This window comes from Rhinolophus sinicus, linkage group LG02 (genome assembly GCF_036562045.2).
Source record: "Rhinolophus sinicus isolate RSC01 linkage group LG02, ASM3656204v1, whole genome shotgun sequence".
Taxonomy (NCBI): Eukaryota; Metazoa; Chordata; class Mammalia; order Chiroptera; family Rhinolophidae; genus Rhinolophus; species Rhinolophus sinicus.
The window spans coordinates 127,673,607-127,690,041 of record NC_133752.1 but is presented as its reverse complement, the minus strand read 5'-3'; the positions used below and the strand labels follow the sequence as shown (position 1 = coordinate 127,690,041).

Here is a 16,435-nt window from a genome sequence, read left to right as displayed (position 1 = left end):
AAGGTATTCCCTTGACAATGGAATCAATCTAAGGCTGCACAAGGGAAAACCCAAATTTGTCTCCTTTCTTGCCAGTGTGTGGCATTTCACATTCTAAATTCCACTTTGAGAAGTGAACGTTGTCTCTGATCTGAAACTGTACCTGGGTGTCTTCTCCCACACATTGGGGAAAGAATGCAGTCCTCAGAGTACAAAGTCCACTGGAGGGGCAGAACCCAGCTGGCTTCCATCATTACATGTTCTGCTTTTCTTAACTCTGGCCACCAAATGTTATGCATTCTGCTTTACTCTCAGCTCTTCCTTTATCCTTGCACTCAGTTACTAGATGGGAGCCGTTGCATATTTTGACTAAGCGAATTCATTCCTTAGGAAGCAGAACTAAAATGTGTTCTTAAAAAGTGTTTCTTTCATATCACAATGGTATGGGTTTGCTTTCATCAGTTCAGTTCAAGAAATGAGTTATTAAATAAACCTTAAAACCTAATGGAACCTCTGAAATAAATCATATATGGCCTAAAAGCTTATTTCCATTTGATGTCAGTGCCAGATACAGAGTAGTAGTTACTCAATAAATGTTTATTGAGAGAATGTATGAGTGAGAAATTGTATCTTTACATCATTACTACTTTTTAAAGACTTTCACCCTGCTGTCACATTTTATACTCACAACAATTCTGTGATTAGCTAAAATTCTATAGTAGCTTTATGTAAAATGCTGGTTCTTTTCCCCCAAAATGGGATGGCAGTACATGGTTGCCTTGGGAATTGTAACCCCCCAAAAAAATGATCTGAGTACCAATGTCACAAATTTCACAGATGAGACATTGAACCCAATTGAAACCAATGGATTTAGAGGAGAATACAATGGACACAGTCAACAGAGTGTGTTGGTTGGCATGGACCAAAGGACTCATTCCTCACATGCCTCCAGGCAGGTGACATAACTGCTCTGAGCTCCAGCATTTTGTCTATATAACGGCAATATTAAATAGGACCTATTCTGAGAGGTAACCAAGTAGTTCATGTAAAAGACTGAGAACAGTGCCAAATACAGAATAAACATGGGCATTTACTGAGTAGTTTGAAGATGCTAAGGAGATGATGAGGACCACATAACAGTGATGATGATATAATAATGGCAAAATAGGGATGACTCGGGTTTTTGTGTTCAAGTCATTTTCAGCCTTGTCCTGGTGTTTGGAGATTGGTTCTTCTTGTTTCCAATCCCTTCGGTCTCAAGGAAACTTTGTAATAGGGCGGTCTCTCTAGCGCTGACTGATGAATATTTATTTTGTGTCCTCTTTCAGAAAGTGCAAGTGGTGGTAACTGTTTTGGACTATGACAAGATCGGCAAGAACGATGCCATCGGCAAGGTCTTTGTGGGCTACAATAGCACCGGGGCGGAGCTGCGACATTGGTCAGACATGCTGGCCAACCCCCGGCGACCCATCGCCCAGTGGCACACCCTACAGGTCGAGGAGGAAGTCGATGCCATGCTGGCCGTCAAGAAGTAAAGGAAAGAAGCCTTTCTGCATTTGCTCACATAGTGCTCTTTAGCCAGTATCTGTAAATACCTCAGTAAGATGGGTCCTTTCGTTGTTCCAGCCATGCGTTCCTAACACAATTCAGTGGTACGTCAAATCCTGTTTTGATTTGCACAAATTTAAACGTAGAGAGCCCCTGAGTCCTTCATCATACCACTGCCCTCCAAATCTACTCTTCTTTTAAGCAATATGATGTGTAGATAGAGCATGACTGAAATTATTTATTGTATCACACTGTTGTACATACCAGTATGCTAAAGATTTATTTCTAGTTTGTGTATTTGTATGTTGTAAGCGTTTCCTAATCTGTGTATATCTAGATGTTTTTAATAAGATGTTCTATTTTAAACTATGTAAATTGACTGAGATATAGGAGAGCTGATAATATATTATATGGTAAATATAGCATCGTCTGCATTCCAGCAAAAATATCAACTTGTAAGGCACTAGTACAGTGAAACTGACATCTTAAAGGACAACTTAAACTTGAGCTTTCTATCGAATCACTTGAGTACCAAGGTACACTTACACCACATCCAATTTTGTAGAATTTCTTCACAGGCAAATTAGTATGATCTGAGCAGCATAGTACGATCTGATCTCCAGGAAGCATAGCCACAAAACAGAATAGCACCCGTCTGTACATATTTACAAAGCTAAAATCAGGGCTTCACTCTTACATTTGAAGAAGCACTGAACAGGAGTTAACGATTTCATTTTATCGCATATAGAATAACAACAGGATGGTGTCTGTGCGTGCGCGTGAGTGTGCATGTGTGTGCGTGCATGGTGTGTGCATTTGTTTAGGGATGGGGGTGGGGGGAGAAGAAGATGGGAGAAGTCAGCATTTCTGAAATATTGCCTGACTATTTGAAAAAAAAACAAAAAAAGTAGCTCTCCGTTATCACCTTTATACAAAACGGTCATCCTGTGACTTCTATTCCAGATTTCACACCTCTAATAATTCGAAAAGGTTTGCACACTAGACTTTGTAACACAATATTTTATTATACAAAACCAGATTAGGAGGAATGCAGAATATTTTTAACACAGCAATCTGTGCTTATTACACAAAATTACTTTGTGGTAAACAGACAGTATTGTAATCCCATCAGAAGATGAAAAAAAAAAACAACAATTAGCCATAGTTCTGAAATGCACTTCGATTAAGCCAAAACAGACAGCTAGTGATCTTTTTATATGCTCTTTTTACTTACATAAGTTTTAATTTGTCCTTTAAAAAAAGGTGAAACAAAACCAAGAACAAGTTCTAGAAAACTGAAGCAACCTCTTATGTATTCTAGATGCTTGATTTAGGAGGAGTTTTTAAATGTTTTCAATGTTATTATGTAGTAAATGGCACTATTATGAAGCTACTAGTCATTCCATAAGCGTCTTCAAGGACTGCTCTGTGTAACACTGTGACTGCCGTGTGTGCTTAGACACGTAGTTTCCTCAGTGGATAGCACTCAATTTATTCCGTAGTGATATTGTAAACAATACTGCCATTCCCTTCTACTGCACTGCCCAAGGTGTGTGTAGCACAAACAGTTCTCATTACAAAGGACCAATTCAGAACTGAAAAGCTATGCATAGGACAAGGAAGATTCGTAGACTGGGGAGGAACACACAGCATTTTGTCAAGCACTGTGCAATATTCCATATTTTTCCACACTATAGTAGACAACCACTCTGTGGAAGGGCAGCCTGTTATCTCACACTGCATCCAGTCTTTTCTCCCACTGACTTCTGTGGCCCATTGTAACCTCTAGGCCACAGAGAGCAGTGATGCCCTGGAGTGAAGGCCGATCTTCACAAATACCAACACAAAATGGAGCAAAACTAAGCAGTAGCCTCATGTTCAGACTTTAGGGCATCATGCCACATTAAAAAACAAGCAAACAAAAACAAACAAACAAAACTCAAACAGAATTCAAACAAGGGCTGATGAGAGGCTTCGAACTGGGTTGTTTCCTAAGAAAACTAGAATTCCTGTCATCATTCTTTCCTTGTCAAAGAGGCAAGCCCTTTGACCTTTCAGCCCAGTCACAGCAAACTCTACAACTGGGACAGACACCAAGCACAAAAGAAGATCTCCCTCTTTGCTGGATGGTCCATGCTTTTGTAAAAAAACATAAATAGAAAATGCATGAGTCATGATGTGAGATTAAATATCAGTTTGGACAGAGTTGTCAAAGGAGAATCTTCCTAATTTAAAGGACCAAACCCCACTAAAGAGAGGGAGTTGACTGACTTTTAAAATTCCTTCAATGCCAGAAACTGACATTTAATTTTCACTGTATTCAGCTTTAAGTTGTTCACACTGAAACGACACTTTAAAACAAGCAGGTTCGAGCTGCCGAATACACATTATTTCTTGCATTAAAGTACTACTAATGCATTCTCTTCCAACACTGCCAGACATGGGATATTGTCACCATAGAATTAGTTGGTATTATGCCACCTTTCACAAGTCAGTGACCGAACCTGCGTTGAGACCAAGATTCATCCTCAGATAAGCCACATGTACCTTTCTGACAAAGCTGTGGAAAGTATTAGAATCTGATGCTCTAGAAAGATCCTAGTTGCCTTTGTGTATATTTACTGCCTGCTTGAGTGTTTCTATGTGTGGGTTTTCTCTGTATCCTGTAGAAATGTTGGGGTGTTTTCTTCTGCCATATGGCTCGTGACCCACGAGCCAACTCCTTTAGCTGTATTTTACCTTCATTTTTGATGAGGTGGTTTAAATTTTGTTTCACTTTGTGTAGTGAATTCGCCAGTAGTTTTCTGATTGTTGTTCAAAATGACTTAAACATATTACACAGATATTCAATAAAAATGTTTTATTTCCTGTTGATGTTGCTGCCTTTGAACTCTTTTTCTTGCCTGACTCTGGCAGTTAAGTGGATGGATGGCCTGTTGACTTGTGGGGCTGGAAGAAGGGGCCGCTGAACAAACACTCGCCCTGAATGCCAGCCTCTGAGTCACATCTGTGGAAACACAATGGCTGAGGGGAACGCAATGCTGAGAGCGCATGTGGCCGTTGCTGCCCAGCGGTCCTGGGCAGAATCATTTTCTACATATGTTTCTCTGTTCCCGTTTATGATCAGTTCGTCTGGCACACTGTCAGGTTTCCTGCTTTGCCCAAAATGTGTCCTCAAGGGTTTTAATTCTAGAACCTAAGTCACAAAGCCTCTCCAGAGTAAGGCTGAAAGTAAGATTTTCTAAACCTCATTTTTGGAGGAGAGCATGACCCATGGAACTCCTCACCCACTGCAATGATCAGGTAAAACGAACACCTTTCCTCCACTAACTTCAATATGTATCACATGCCTATAGTGTACTGTGTTTTCACTGGATGCTGGAGGTACAACAAAGGATGTAATAAGGGGCTCAGTCTCAGACACGTGTACATGTACTGTCACCATACACTACAACGTGCACCTTGAATCCCTGAGAATTTTCACTAGACCACACACAGGGGACACCACGGCATGCCACCTGATCCCCCTTTTGCATTGAGGCTATCAGCCTGCAGTTGCCAGGAGCCATGCCTGCTGACAGATAGCAGCTGTGTCCCTCTCCCTCTACTGAGGAAGCTGCCTTACCTGAGAGGTCATGCCTGCTCCCCGGGCAGCCCACGTCCCATGACCTGGATCTGTCCTGGGCACCATCTCGGTTTCACAGCCCCAGGGTTAGCTGAGAATGCCTTTGCCACTGCGTTGCAGTTCAACCCCTCCTTCTGCCTTAACAGGTCCCCTTGCTCCTTTACAGATGTTGTTGCCAAGTGCAGTCCCCAGTAAAACCCCTTCATCCCAGGCTGCCTCCTGAGGAACCTAGCCTAGAACACATCCTCAGGGAGCAGGGAGATAGCAGGAAACGTTTTCTAAAGAAGACAACACCATAGGCAAATCCTAAAGGAACCGGTCGAAGTTACCCCAGTCAGTGAGGATGCAAGACTGTGCCAAATTCACCTCAGTTCACAAGGCCATGATGAGATTTTTGAGAGTTGGCTACACCATACTCCCATCAGCCAGCTTTGATGAGGCACTGCCAACTAAAGACAGGGAGTAAGCCAAAACTGCTTAAACAGCCAACAGACCACTTAATTACTGCACGCTCTGAGGAAACGACTGGCAAAGTTCTAAATACAAGCTGACCAAAGGACGCTTGAGGCCCACTCGGGGTAGGTACCAAGAAAAAAGAAAAATCAGCGTTATAAATACATGTGTTTGGTTTTCAGGGGTGAGCATTTTGTTTTTCTTAAATAGCTACTGACATTAGGTTAAAAACTAGAATATTTCTTAATGAATTTAAAAAAAAAAATCATCCCATCCTTTTATCAATGTGTTTTCCCAAAAGGTTTTTAGGTCTCGGGCACATGTGCTTAGAATATTCCTTAGGTGTTTTAGTCAGGAAAACAAAACCACTCCAGGTATTTGAAAGAGGGAATTTTATAGGAAATGGGCCACATAGAGGGCTGAGAAAGCAGAGACAGTGGGTCAACCCAGAGTATAACAGATACCGCCTGGTACTATACGCCGGGGGTGCCCTAACAAAATACCACAGATTGGGTGGCTTAAACAACAAAACTTGATTTTCTCACAGTTCTGGAGGTCTGAAGTCGAGATCAAGGTGCAGGGCGGGTTGGTTTCTTCGGAGGCGCCTCTCCTTGGCCTGCAGATGGTGTTCTGTGTGTGTGTGTCTGTCTCCTAACCTCCTCCTCGTATAAGGACATGAGTCCTACTGGTGTAGTGTCTGCCCTAACGAACTCATTTTCACTTAATTACCCCTTTAAGGACCCTCTTTCCAAATACAGTCACATTCTGACATATTGGGAGCTAGGACTTCAACATAGGAACGTGGTGGGCAGGTAAGGAGCATGACTGAGCCAATATGGCCCCTCCTAAGTCTGCGAAAACAAGACGGAGAAGAGAGAGTCGCCCAGAACTTTAGAGGAGGGCCTAGAACCTGGGGGAGTTCCATTTTTCTGGGGCCACATAGGGTCTCAGGTGCTGGTGGGGGGACCAACAGACACACTCCACCTTGGGGGTTCGGGACCTGCCTGGAGATCCTGATCCAGTAGCAGCTCACCGTGGCTAGAGGAAAACTGGCAGGAGCGAGAAACAGGATGAGGGACCCTTCCGCTCTCCTCCTACCTTCCATCTCAGCCAGTGCCTCCACTAGCAGAACCTAATCAGAGTCAGGTGGTGAGGGAGTCGAGGAAACAGCCTGCTGGGTCTGAGAGCCCACCCCATGACCACAGCAGAACACACACAGGTGGGAATGAGGGCAGAGAACAAACAGGCCAATGACCGACGCATAGGTGTCTTAGTCTGTTCAGGCTGCTCTACCAAACATACCATAGACAGGATAATTTAAACAACACATAATTATTTCTCACTTCTCGGCTAAGAAGTCCAAGATCAAGGCACCAGCAGATTCCGTGTCTGGTAGGAGGCTGTCTTCTTGCTGTGTCCTCAGGAGGTAAAAGGGTAAGAGAGTTCCCTGGGGTCTCTTTTACCAAGGCCTCCCCCTCATGACCTAATCACCTCCCAAAGGCTCCCACTGCCTAACACAATCACAGTGAGTGAGAGGATTTCAACATAAAAATTTGGGGGGATACAAACATTCAGTCCATAACATTAGGGGACTTTTTAGCAGCTGCATAGACTTTCTAAACGCTCTCGTGTCTTCTTCGGAGGATTCTGGTGGACGTATCTGAGCCACACAAGGCATCCCACCCCTGATGAAACAGATGCACAGAAACCACATTCTTTTTATGCAGAGAGTTTCCTATTACAGATCTGAAAATTCCAACCGTGATTGCACTGACCTGCTCCCTGCAACACATCTTCATTATGTATGCACCGGGCTCTTGGATGTTTAGCAACTGATTTAAGCTGTACACACATCTTTACCATAAAACAGTCACACAGTGACTTTGGAATACGAAGGTAAAAAAAAAGCGGGAAAATAAAAGTAAGAAATAGCCTGATACTAAATGTACAAAGAAATATTCCAAGACCTACAGAACAATAAATATGCAGGAGTAAACATCAAAAAGGAGCAGTAATAAAAACACCATGCAAAGCTGCGGATTACTTGTGGCATCTAAGTTCGGAGGCTGGCTGAAAGTTACCTGCATTTTAAAATCTGCCTTTCAGCCATATCCGTGACTTCACCCACCCCCACCAATACACATCCCCAGAGTCCCCACACCCACCTTCTTCTCTGACAGTAACCATCCTCTCAACAAAGCCTTTTCCCCTGTGCAAAATGTACCTGTCCCTGCCAACATGCATACAAGGTTAAACAGGATTTTGTACTGATGGATTCAGGACTCATTTCCTTTTCAGCTGTCCCCTTTACCTCTGTCACTTTCCTGCCTCCTCCAGGCTGGGGTTGCAGCAAAGTGTCAATGTCCTTTGCAGGCAGAATTGTTTGAATTGCCTGTGGAAGGAACCCAACTCATGCTGGATTAAGGAAAAAAGAGAGAGAAGGGGAAGAAGGGGGGGAGGAAGAGAAAGAAAGACAGAGATATAGAGACAGAGAGAATTATTGGCTCATCGAAGCAGGAAGTTCAAGGTATGATTACATTCAGGAACAGGTGGATCAAGGACCTCAAACAATGTCACCATTCTCTTTGTCTCTCTGTCTCTGTCTCTGTCTCTGTCTGTCTCTCTGTCTCTCTGTCTCTCTCTCTTCCCCTCCGTCCAGTGTCTCCATGTGACAGCACAGATGGCCCTTAGCACCTCCAAATTTATATTCTTCCAGCTTAGCATGCTTGCAGAGAGTGCTCTTCTCACAATTACATCACCAAAATTCCCAGACCTGACATGAATGCTTGGATCACAGGCCCTCCTTAAACTAATCACTATGACACAGTTCACTTTAGCTAAGGCTGAGTCATGTCCCCAACCCTACAGCCACAGAAATGGGGTAAAGATGGTTCCTCAGAGGAAAATCAAAATGCTATTACCAAAATAATAAAATAAAATCAAAGAAAGAAAAAAAAGTTTTTTAAAAAAGTGCTATTACCAAGGAAGAAAAGTGGGTATTGGGCAGAGAAAAACGACACGCATCTAGTATTCGGCCCCTGCTACGCCTGTGCCCTAACAGGAGGGACGCTGAAGGCACAAACTCAGGCCCCAGCAGTAGCTGGTCCTTCTTCCCCTTGACCAAAAGCAGTGTTGGAAAGGCAAATGTGAAAGTATGCACCAATTATCTGAAAACATCCATTCACCTTCCCATTTATTGTCAGGAAAACCAGTCATCTGCTGTATATTGTAAGCAGCCTTTATTCAAAAGCATTGAGTCATTGACACAATTTTAGATGCCTGAATTCATTAAAAAATGATTATTATAGAAACTTAACAGGCAGAAAGGGAAATAGAGAGGAAAAAAAAACACCTCTCTACACACCCTTTATGCTTTTCCCTATGGGCCAACAGTCTTGGTCCATATACAATCACCTCTTAAATACCCTTAATCATAGATGCATAGAATTTAGTATCAGTTTCTTTCACTTAATGTGAGAAACGGGACTTTTTTTTGTTGCCACATAGTCTTTATAATTTTTATTTTTAATGGCCACCTGACTTTTCTTCAGGTAGATAAACAAAAACATATTCAACTATTTCCCTAGTATCAGATATTTAAACAATTACTAATGTATTTCTTACATGAAAAATATTGCAATGGATACTTCCGTGGATATTTTATTTATTTATTTATCTATCTATCTATTATTAAATAGATTTTATCTATTGATTTTCTTAAGATAAGTTTCCAGAATTTTCCAATTTGATTTCTTGGAAGTTTCCACAAAAATACACTGCCATTGGTGTTACATGTTCCAGTTTTCCCACAGCCTCCCCAGCTGTGGGCATTGTGCTTTTCATGTCTGACAACTGGAGAGGGTCATGTGCCTCCGTAATGAGCAGCCAGAGCTAAAATCTGAGTCTCTCCCTCTGGGGCCACTGTCTTCCTCATTACTCCAGGCAGTTTGGTTAAAAACAAAAAACCCATGACATGAGAAAAGCATTGGCAGAGAGCCTGAGGAGAGAGGGCAGCAGGAGAGCCTCGAGGAAGATTAGGGTTGAGCTGTGGCAATTTCCTCCCTCACCTTCACGTCAAGTCCCATTGACCGAGCCCTGAGAAGTTTCCTGGGTCCTCCCTGCTCTGCTTCCACCACCAAGTCCCTCATTCATCATGTCTCACCTTCAGTACCATGGCAGCCTCACCAGGGCGTCCCCATAGCCAGCTTCACCTGCTCCAGCTCTCTCCGTACAGTGTAAGGAGCTCCAGCTTGAGAGCCCACAGCTCTGGGTTCAAATCCTGGTTCATTCACTTAGCTGCATAGCCCCAGACGAGTTCCTTCATTTTGCGTATTAAAGATAATGGATATTAAAACCTAGTACAAATAAGCATTCAATAAATGTTAGTTATTATCTTCTAAATCTAGCCCGGAGTCAACAAACTTTATCTGTAAAGGAAACTATTTGGGGCTTCGTGGGCAATATGTTCTCTACTGCCATCTTCTCTTCTCTTCTTCCTGCCATCCGACAACCATCCATCCTCCTTTCCTTTCCAACCCTTTAAAAATATAAAAACCTTTGTGCTCACTTTGTCAGCACATACACTAAACATGCAAAAAACTTTTGTAGTAAATAGGTCATACAAATACAGGCAGCTATAGTTGGTGGACTAGATTCAAGTTGCAACCCTCTGCTTCTTAAAAACCTCCCACCTTCCTCTTTCTTACAGATTAACATTTAAATTCTTTAGCATCACGCTCAAGGCTGTCCCCACATATTACCCACCTCCCCCCGCTCTCCTTCAAGCCCTGCCCCATATTCTAGCTACACAGTCCCATGAACAAATCCCTGTGTGCTCACATCTCCATGCCGTCACTAAGGCCATCCCCTCTACCTGAAATTTCCCAACAAAACCCTACAGGTCGGTGACCGAAATGGGAAATGAAGGAAGGATGTGGAGACACTCAGGCAATGTAGGGAAGGAGAAAAATGTGCCATTTATTTCCAAACGCAATGCACTGTCACTCTGTGAAGCACAACCTAAATTCTCAGGCTTAGCTCATTATGTGCCCTTCTAGACCTCGCGTGGTTCCTTCTCTACCTAACTGCCTCCGAACCTTAGGCAAACAATAATGCTCTTTAGGTTAACATTGCCTGAAAGGCTCACCCCTTCCTTGAACATATTGAAGCACTTTTTTTTTAATTCAGGGGGAAAATGAACATATTTCAGAATATTAAAGCAATGCTTCCTCTAGCAGATATGGGATAGATGATTTACAAATTATAAAAAGGAATTGGAAGATAGGTCCCCGACTAATTTCCTATGTCACAGTTGCCTCATTTCCTCACATTTCCCTAAAATATTGCTTCTGGACTTCTCACGGCCAGGACTCAGACCCAGGTGACTCAAATTAGGCAGGGGACAGTAATGTATAGGCTGAGTGACACTAAGTTTTGGTTTGCCTCGAGCTCCGATGATAACTGCTTCTGTCCCATGGCTGGGAAGGAGCCTTTGGGTCTCTTTTGCCTCCCCAACCCCAGAAACCACTGTGACTTCAGACTCACCCAGGCATGCATATCTACCCTGAAAATATGTCCTACTTCATCGAGAGTTCTTTAGGAAGATGTATACCTCTCTACATATTTATTCAATACTTACTCGGAACTAAGTGTTAATTCTTCAGCTGGGCGTCTGTGAGGCAGACAGGTGGCATCACATTCTGGGCTAAATTGTATCCCCTCCACCCCCAAATTCAGTTGAAGCCCTAACTCCCAGTATCTCAGAATGTGACAGTATTTGGAGATAAAGCCTTTAAAGAGGTGATTAAGTTAAAATGAGCTCATTGGGGTGGGCCCTAATCCAATCTGACCGGTGTCCTTATGCAGAAAGGAGATTAGGACACACAGAGAGAGACACCAGAGGTGCACATACATAGAGGAAAGATGTGAAGAGTTAGCAAGAGGGTGGCCATTTGCAAACCAAAGAGAGGCCTCAGAGGAAACCAACTCTGCTGGCACCTTGATCTTGGACTTCCAACTTCCAGAACTATGAGACAATAAATTTGTGTTGTTTAAGCCACCCAGTCTGTAGTACTTTATTATGGCAGCCCTAGCAGACTACTTACAGGGCCCTCCCCTTTGGCCTTTAACACAACTCAAAAGGCTTCAACCTAAGTGAAACCAGCCTTCCCAGGATTGCAGACCAGACCTCTCTGGCCCTCCCTCTGACTAGAAACAGATCACATTATGGGCTAATGTTTGTCCCAACAGATTCTTCACCTCACACTCCCTCCTCCTCTCACCTTCTTGGACATTACAGCCCCTCTCCTCCTGCCCCATTTACCTACTCCCCCGTTCACATCTTTTTCTGCAAAACTCTGGACTCTGGACACAGGAAGGGGAGGAGGTTTAGGCATGGTGAATATCTTTCCTTTGTCTCAGATGTATGCTGTGTTAGTCAGAGTTCTCCAGAGAAACAAAACCAATAGGATATGTAGAAGGAGATGGATTTCACGAATTGGCTCACATGATGGGAGAGTCGGGGAAGAGTTGAGTCCAACGACAGCCTGCTGGCAGAATTCCTTCTCGTTCAGGGGAAGTCGATTTTGTTTGTTTGTTTGTTTGTTTGTTACTAAGCTCTTCAATTGATCGGATGAGGCCCATCCACATTACGGAGCGCAATCTGCTTTACCAAGGTCCACTGACTTAAATGTTAATTTAAAAAACACCTTCAGAGCAACAGAAAATTCTGGAATAATGTTTGACCAAATACCTGAGCACCGTGACCTAGCCAAGTGGACACATAAAATTAACCGACACACATGTCTTCCTTGCTTTGCCTCTAGCTAAGATGAGGACTATTAGATTGGTGCAAAAGTAATTGCAGTTTGAAAGGCTAAAAATAATAGCAAAAACTGCAATCACTTCTGCACCAACCTAATACTTTGCTCTGTCCTTACTGCACTGCTTAGAAGGGCAATGATGAAAAGGACAGTCACTAGCCAGCCACATCAGCCTACTGAGCATTTGGAATGAGGCTAATCCAAGCTGAGACGTTCTGTACGCATAAAATACACGCTAGGTTTCAAAGACTAAGTATAACAAAAAGAATGTAAAATATCTCATTAATATTTTATATTGATTTCACCAGGAAGTGATCGTGTTGAGGATATATTAAGTATGTATTCCTTTCCTGTAGCTGCCATACAAACTGTTAAAAACAGTGGTTTGAAACAACACAAATGTATGATCTTACGTTTCTGTAGTTCAAAAGACTAGCGCGGGTGTCAGTGGGCTAAAAATCAATGTTTTCGCAGGGCTGCGTTCCTTCTGGAGGTTCTGTGAGAGTCTGTATCGTTGTCTTTTCCGGCTTCTAGAGGATACCCAAATTCCTTGGCTAGTGGGCCCCTTGTTCCACCTTCAAAGCCTGCAGTATCTTCTCCTCACCGTTCCTCACAGCTCTCTGACCACTGCCACAGCCAGGGAGAGAGTCTCCATTTTTCAGGATTCATGTGATGAGGTTGAGCCCAGCTAGATGACTCAGGGCCACCTGGATAATCTCCTCATCTCGAGGTCCTAAACTTGGATCACATCTGCAAAGTCCCTTTGCCATGGAAGAAACATTCACGTTTTAGGGATCCTGATATCTTTGGGGCCACTATTCTGCCTATCACATTGTGTTAAATAAATATTATTTCCACTTGTTGTTCTTACTTTTCGTACTGTAGTCACTAAAAAAATTTTTTTAATTACATATGTGGCTCTCCTTTGTGGCTCACGTTATATTTTTATTGTTCAACACTATCCTAGAAATTGAGAAACACAGAGATCAAGGGACTTGTCAACTGTTATAGCTCAATAATGATGCCGAGAGCTTTGTAGTGCCTCGGGGCTCAGACCTCTCCCCCTGCCACACTCACCCTAGGTGATCTCATCCTGCCTAATGACTTAAAAGCTATTTATGAGCTGATGACTCCAAACTTGTTCTCTCCAGCCCAGACCTTACCCTTGAACTCATATACCCACCTGCCTACTCAGTGAGTGTTTCCATTAGGATGTTTAATAGGCGCCTCAAATGTAATATGTCTCAAACTGAACCCTTGTTCTCCTCCAGCACCAGTCCCATTCTCCATCCCAACCTGCTGCCCATATAGTTTTGTCCCTGCCAGTAAGGCCCAAAACCTCAGAGTTAACCTTAACTACGCTTTTTCTTTCCTGACCCATATCCCATGTATCAGCAAGTTCTGTCAGTTCCACCTCTGAAATACATCCAGTATCTAATTATTCTCAATATTCTACCACCTGGTCCACGACACCATTTTCTTTCACCTTCATCAACTCAGCCCTATAATTGCCCTCTATGCTTTCATCCTTCTCCCTTCCAGTTTATTTTTGGTAGAGCAGCCACAGTTATCATGATAAAACATGTAGATCATGTCATTCCTCCCATTAGAATTCTCCAGTGGTTTTCTATCGCCCTCAAAAGAAAAAACTTACTTCCTTATCGTGTTCTCCAAAGCCTTCCATGGTCTGGCCTCTAACTACTGAGGGGCCTAATCATGTACCACTCTCTCCTCGGCCTACCCCACTCATTGCTACTTGCCACCTTGCTACTCCGCAGACATGCCAAACATGCTCTCCCATCAGGGCCTTTGCACCTGCTGCACCTGTTGTTCCCTTGACTTCAGCAGCCATTCTCCACAGAGATCCCCACATCTCATTCCTGAATTTTCTTCAGGTCCTTAATTAAATATCAACTTTCAGCACCCCCAAGCCATCACCCTCTCTCCCCCTACTCTGCCATATTTTTCTTCATAAAACGTCAGATCTGACATGGTAAATGTTTTCTTGTTTATCTGTTTACCGCCTATTTCTCCTCAGTGAAATGCATCCATAAGGACAGAGTTTTTCGTCTGCGTTGTTCATTCCTGTATCTCCAGCATGTAGAACAGTGTCTGGCACATAACAGCCACTCAATATATACTGACAAATAAATATATAACCTAATTGACTCAGAAAGGATTAGTAGTGTTAGGCTGAATAATTAAGAATAAGCTAGATAACTATGTACGCAATATTATTTTTTCAGAACTTTATTATTTACTTCTTACAGATCTTTAAAGGCATCTTTAAAGACTTATCAACTACATTACTGGTTTTCAGATGAGATTCGTATCCTTCAAAGAGCAAGTGGTTTCAGATCCGAGTTGCCCTTGTGCCGTTCAAAATCAGTTTTTCTTACATGGATAATTGTTCAAATTTAGACTTTAGAACTCACAGAATCAAAAATGCAGATAATTGCTGTTATAATAAATGGAAAAGCAGCAAAAATTACCAATATTTTCACTTCATTTAACCTCTAATCAACTGTCAAGCAAAACATCCTTCCCAACTGACAGCTTCAGTTGGTAAATGAAAGGGCCTGCTTTTCTCAGCTCCTTGTCACATCACAAGTCTCAGAAAGCAAACTAATTGCTTATCACTTATCATGCAGAATGAGAACAGGGGCATTATATTTTTTTATTATGGTACAACTCTATTTCCCTATTAGCTAATGTTTTTGGAGCTGTTGAACTCAACTTACAAATTGCATTTTTTTCTCTCAACCCATAGAGAAAGGAACTGTTTATGACTTTGAAGTAAATTTTTCCTTTGCTTTATTTTTCTTAAAATCACACTGCACTTGACATAATTGTCTACATGCAATACTGTCATGTTTTAAAGAAACTTCCAAAACGTCAACAGCCTTCATCTTCTTACCATAAAACCTTGAGGTAATGTCTGTATTTTCCCCCAGTCTTTACCAGTGTCATGACCCTTAAAGACATAAAAAATAAGAAAAGTTGTTCGGCTAAATCACTTTAAAAATTACTAGAAAATTGGACCTAAGAAGAGTATTACAAAGTTGAAAATAAATGTCATAATTCATAAGTTAAGGGCAATAGAAACTCTTGCCCTACCAGATATTAAAAAGTTAGATGGGGATGACCAGTTAGCTCAGTTGGTTAGAGCATGGTGCTGATAACACCACGGTTGCCGGTTCGATCCCCGCATGGGCCACTGTGAGCTGTGCCCTCCTTAAAAAAAAAAAAAAAATTAGATGGTCACCATACCACACAGATACTCCAATGGAATAGAATAGAAAGTCCATAAAGATATAGATATAGATGTAGATATAGATACATGGATATGTAGATAGACATATATGGTATATGAGAAAGCAGTCATTTCAATAGATTTTAAAAATAGAATGTCTCATAACTGTCCAGTCATTTGGAAAACAAAACATTTAAATCCTACATCAGCTAGGAATATTCTGCCTACAAGTAACAAAACAAAAACAAAAACTAACAGAGGCTTAAAACACAAGGATGTTGAATGTTACCTAACATGAAGCCCAAAGGGAGGCAGTCCCAGGATTGGTTGGTTCAATACTTTAAGGATCATTTTGAGTACCCAGACTCTTTTTATCTTTCCTCTTCACCATCCTCCATGGGTTGGCTTTTTGAGCTTGGGCATGTTGCCTCATGATCCAAGATGGTTGCCCTAACTCAAGACATCAAGTATTCACATATGAAAGGCAAGAGGTAAATATAGGCCAGGCTAGAGAGAGAGTGGGGAGCTCTCCTTTAGTGCATTTATCCTTTTATCAAGAAGTTAAACTGTCTTTTCAGAAACCTCCCAGAAAAATTTCTCTTCTGTCTCATTGGCTAGGCTAAGTCCAGAACCATTCCTTGTTGCAAAGGATGCGGTTTAAGCCATTATCTGACTTTTTCAATCTCATCAGTTGGTAGGTGGACAAAGAACAAAGAGGTTGAAATGGATATTGGGTAGCTAATCAGACCCTCCATA

At 42.2% G+C, this 16,435-nt stretch overlaps 1 protein-coding gene across 3 annotated transcripts in view; it reads left to right on the top strand.

Moving 5' to 3' along the window:
- SYT1 (synaptotagmin 1) overlaps positions 1 to 4,399 on the top strand; it is a 505,880-nt gene extending 501,481 nt beyond the window's left edge. For all 3 annotated transcript variants that reach the window (XM_074325375.1, XM_074325377.1, XM_074325376.1), the window contains one exon: positions 1,308 to 4,399. In XM_074325375.1, the coding sequence (XP_074181476.1) occupies positions 1,308 to 1,514 (207 nt within the window). In that variant the 3' untranslated portion in view covers positions 1,515 to 4,399. The remainder of the gene's footprint in view (positions 1 to 1,307) is intronic.
- Positions 4,400 to 16,435: the final 12,036 nt, after the last annotated feature.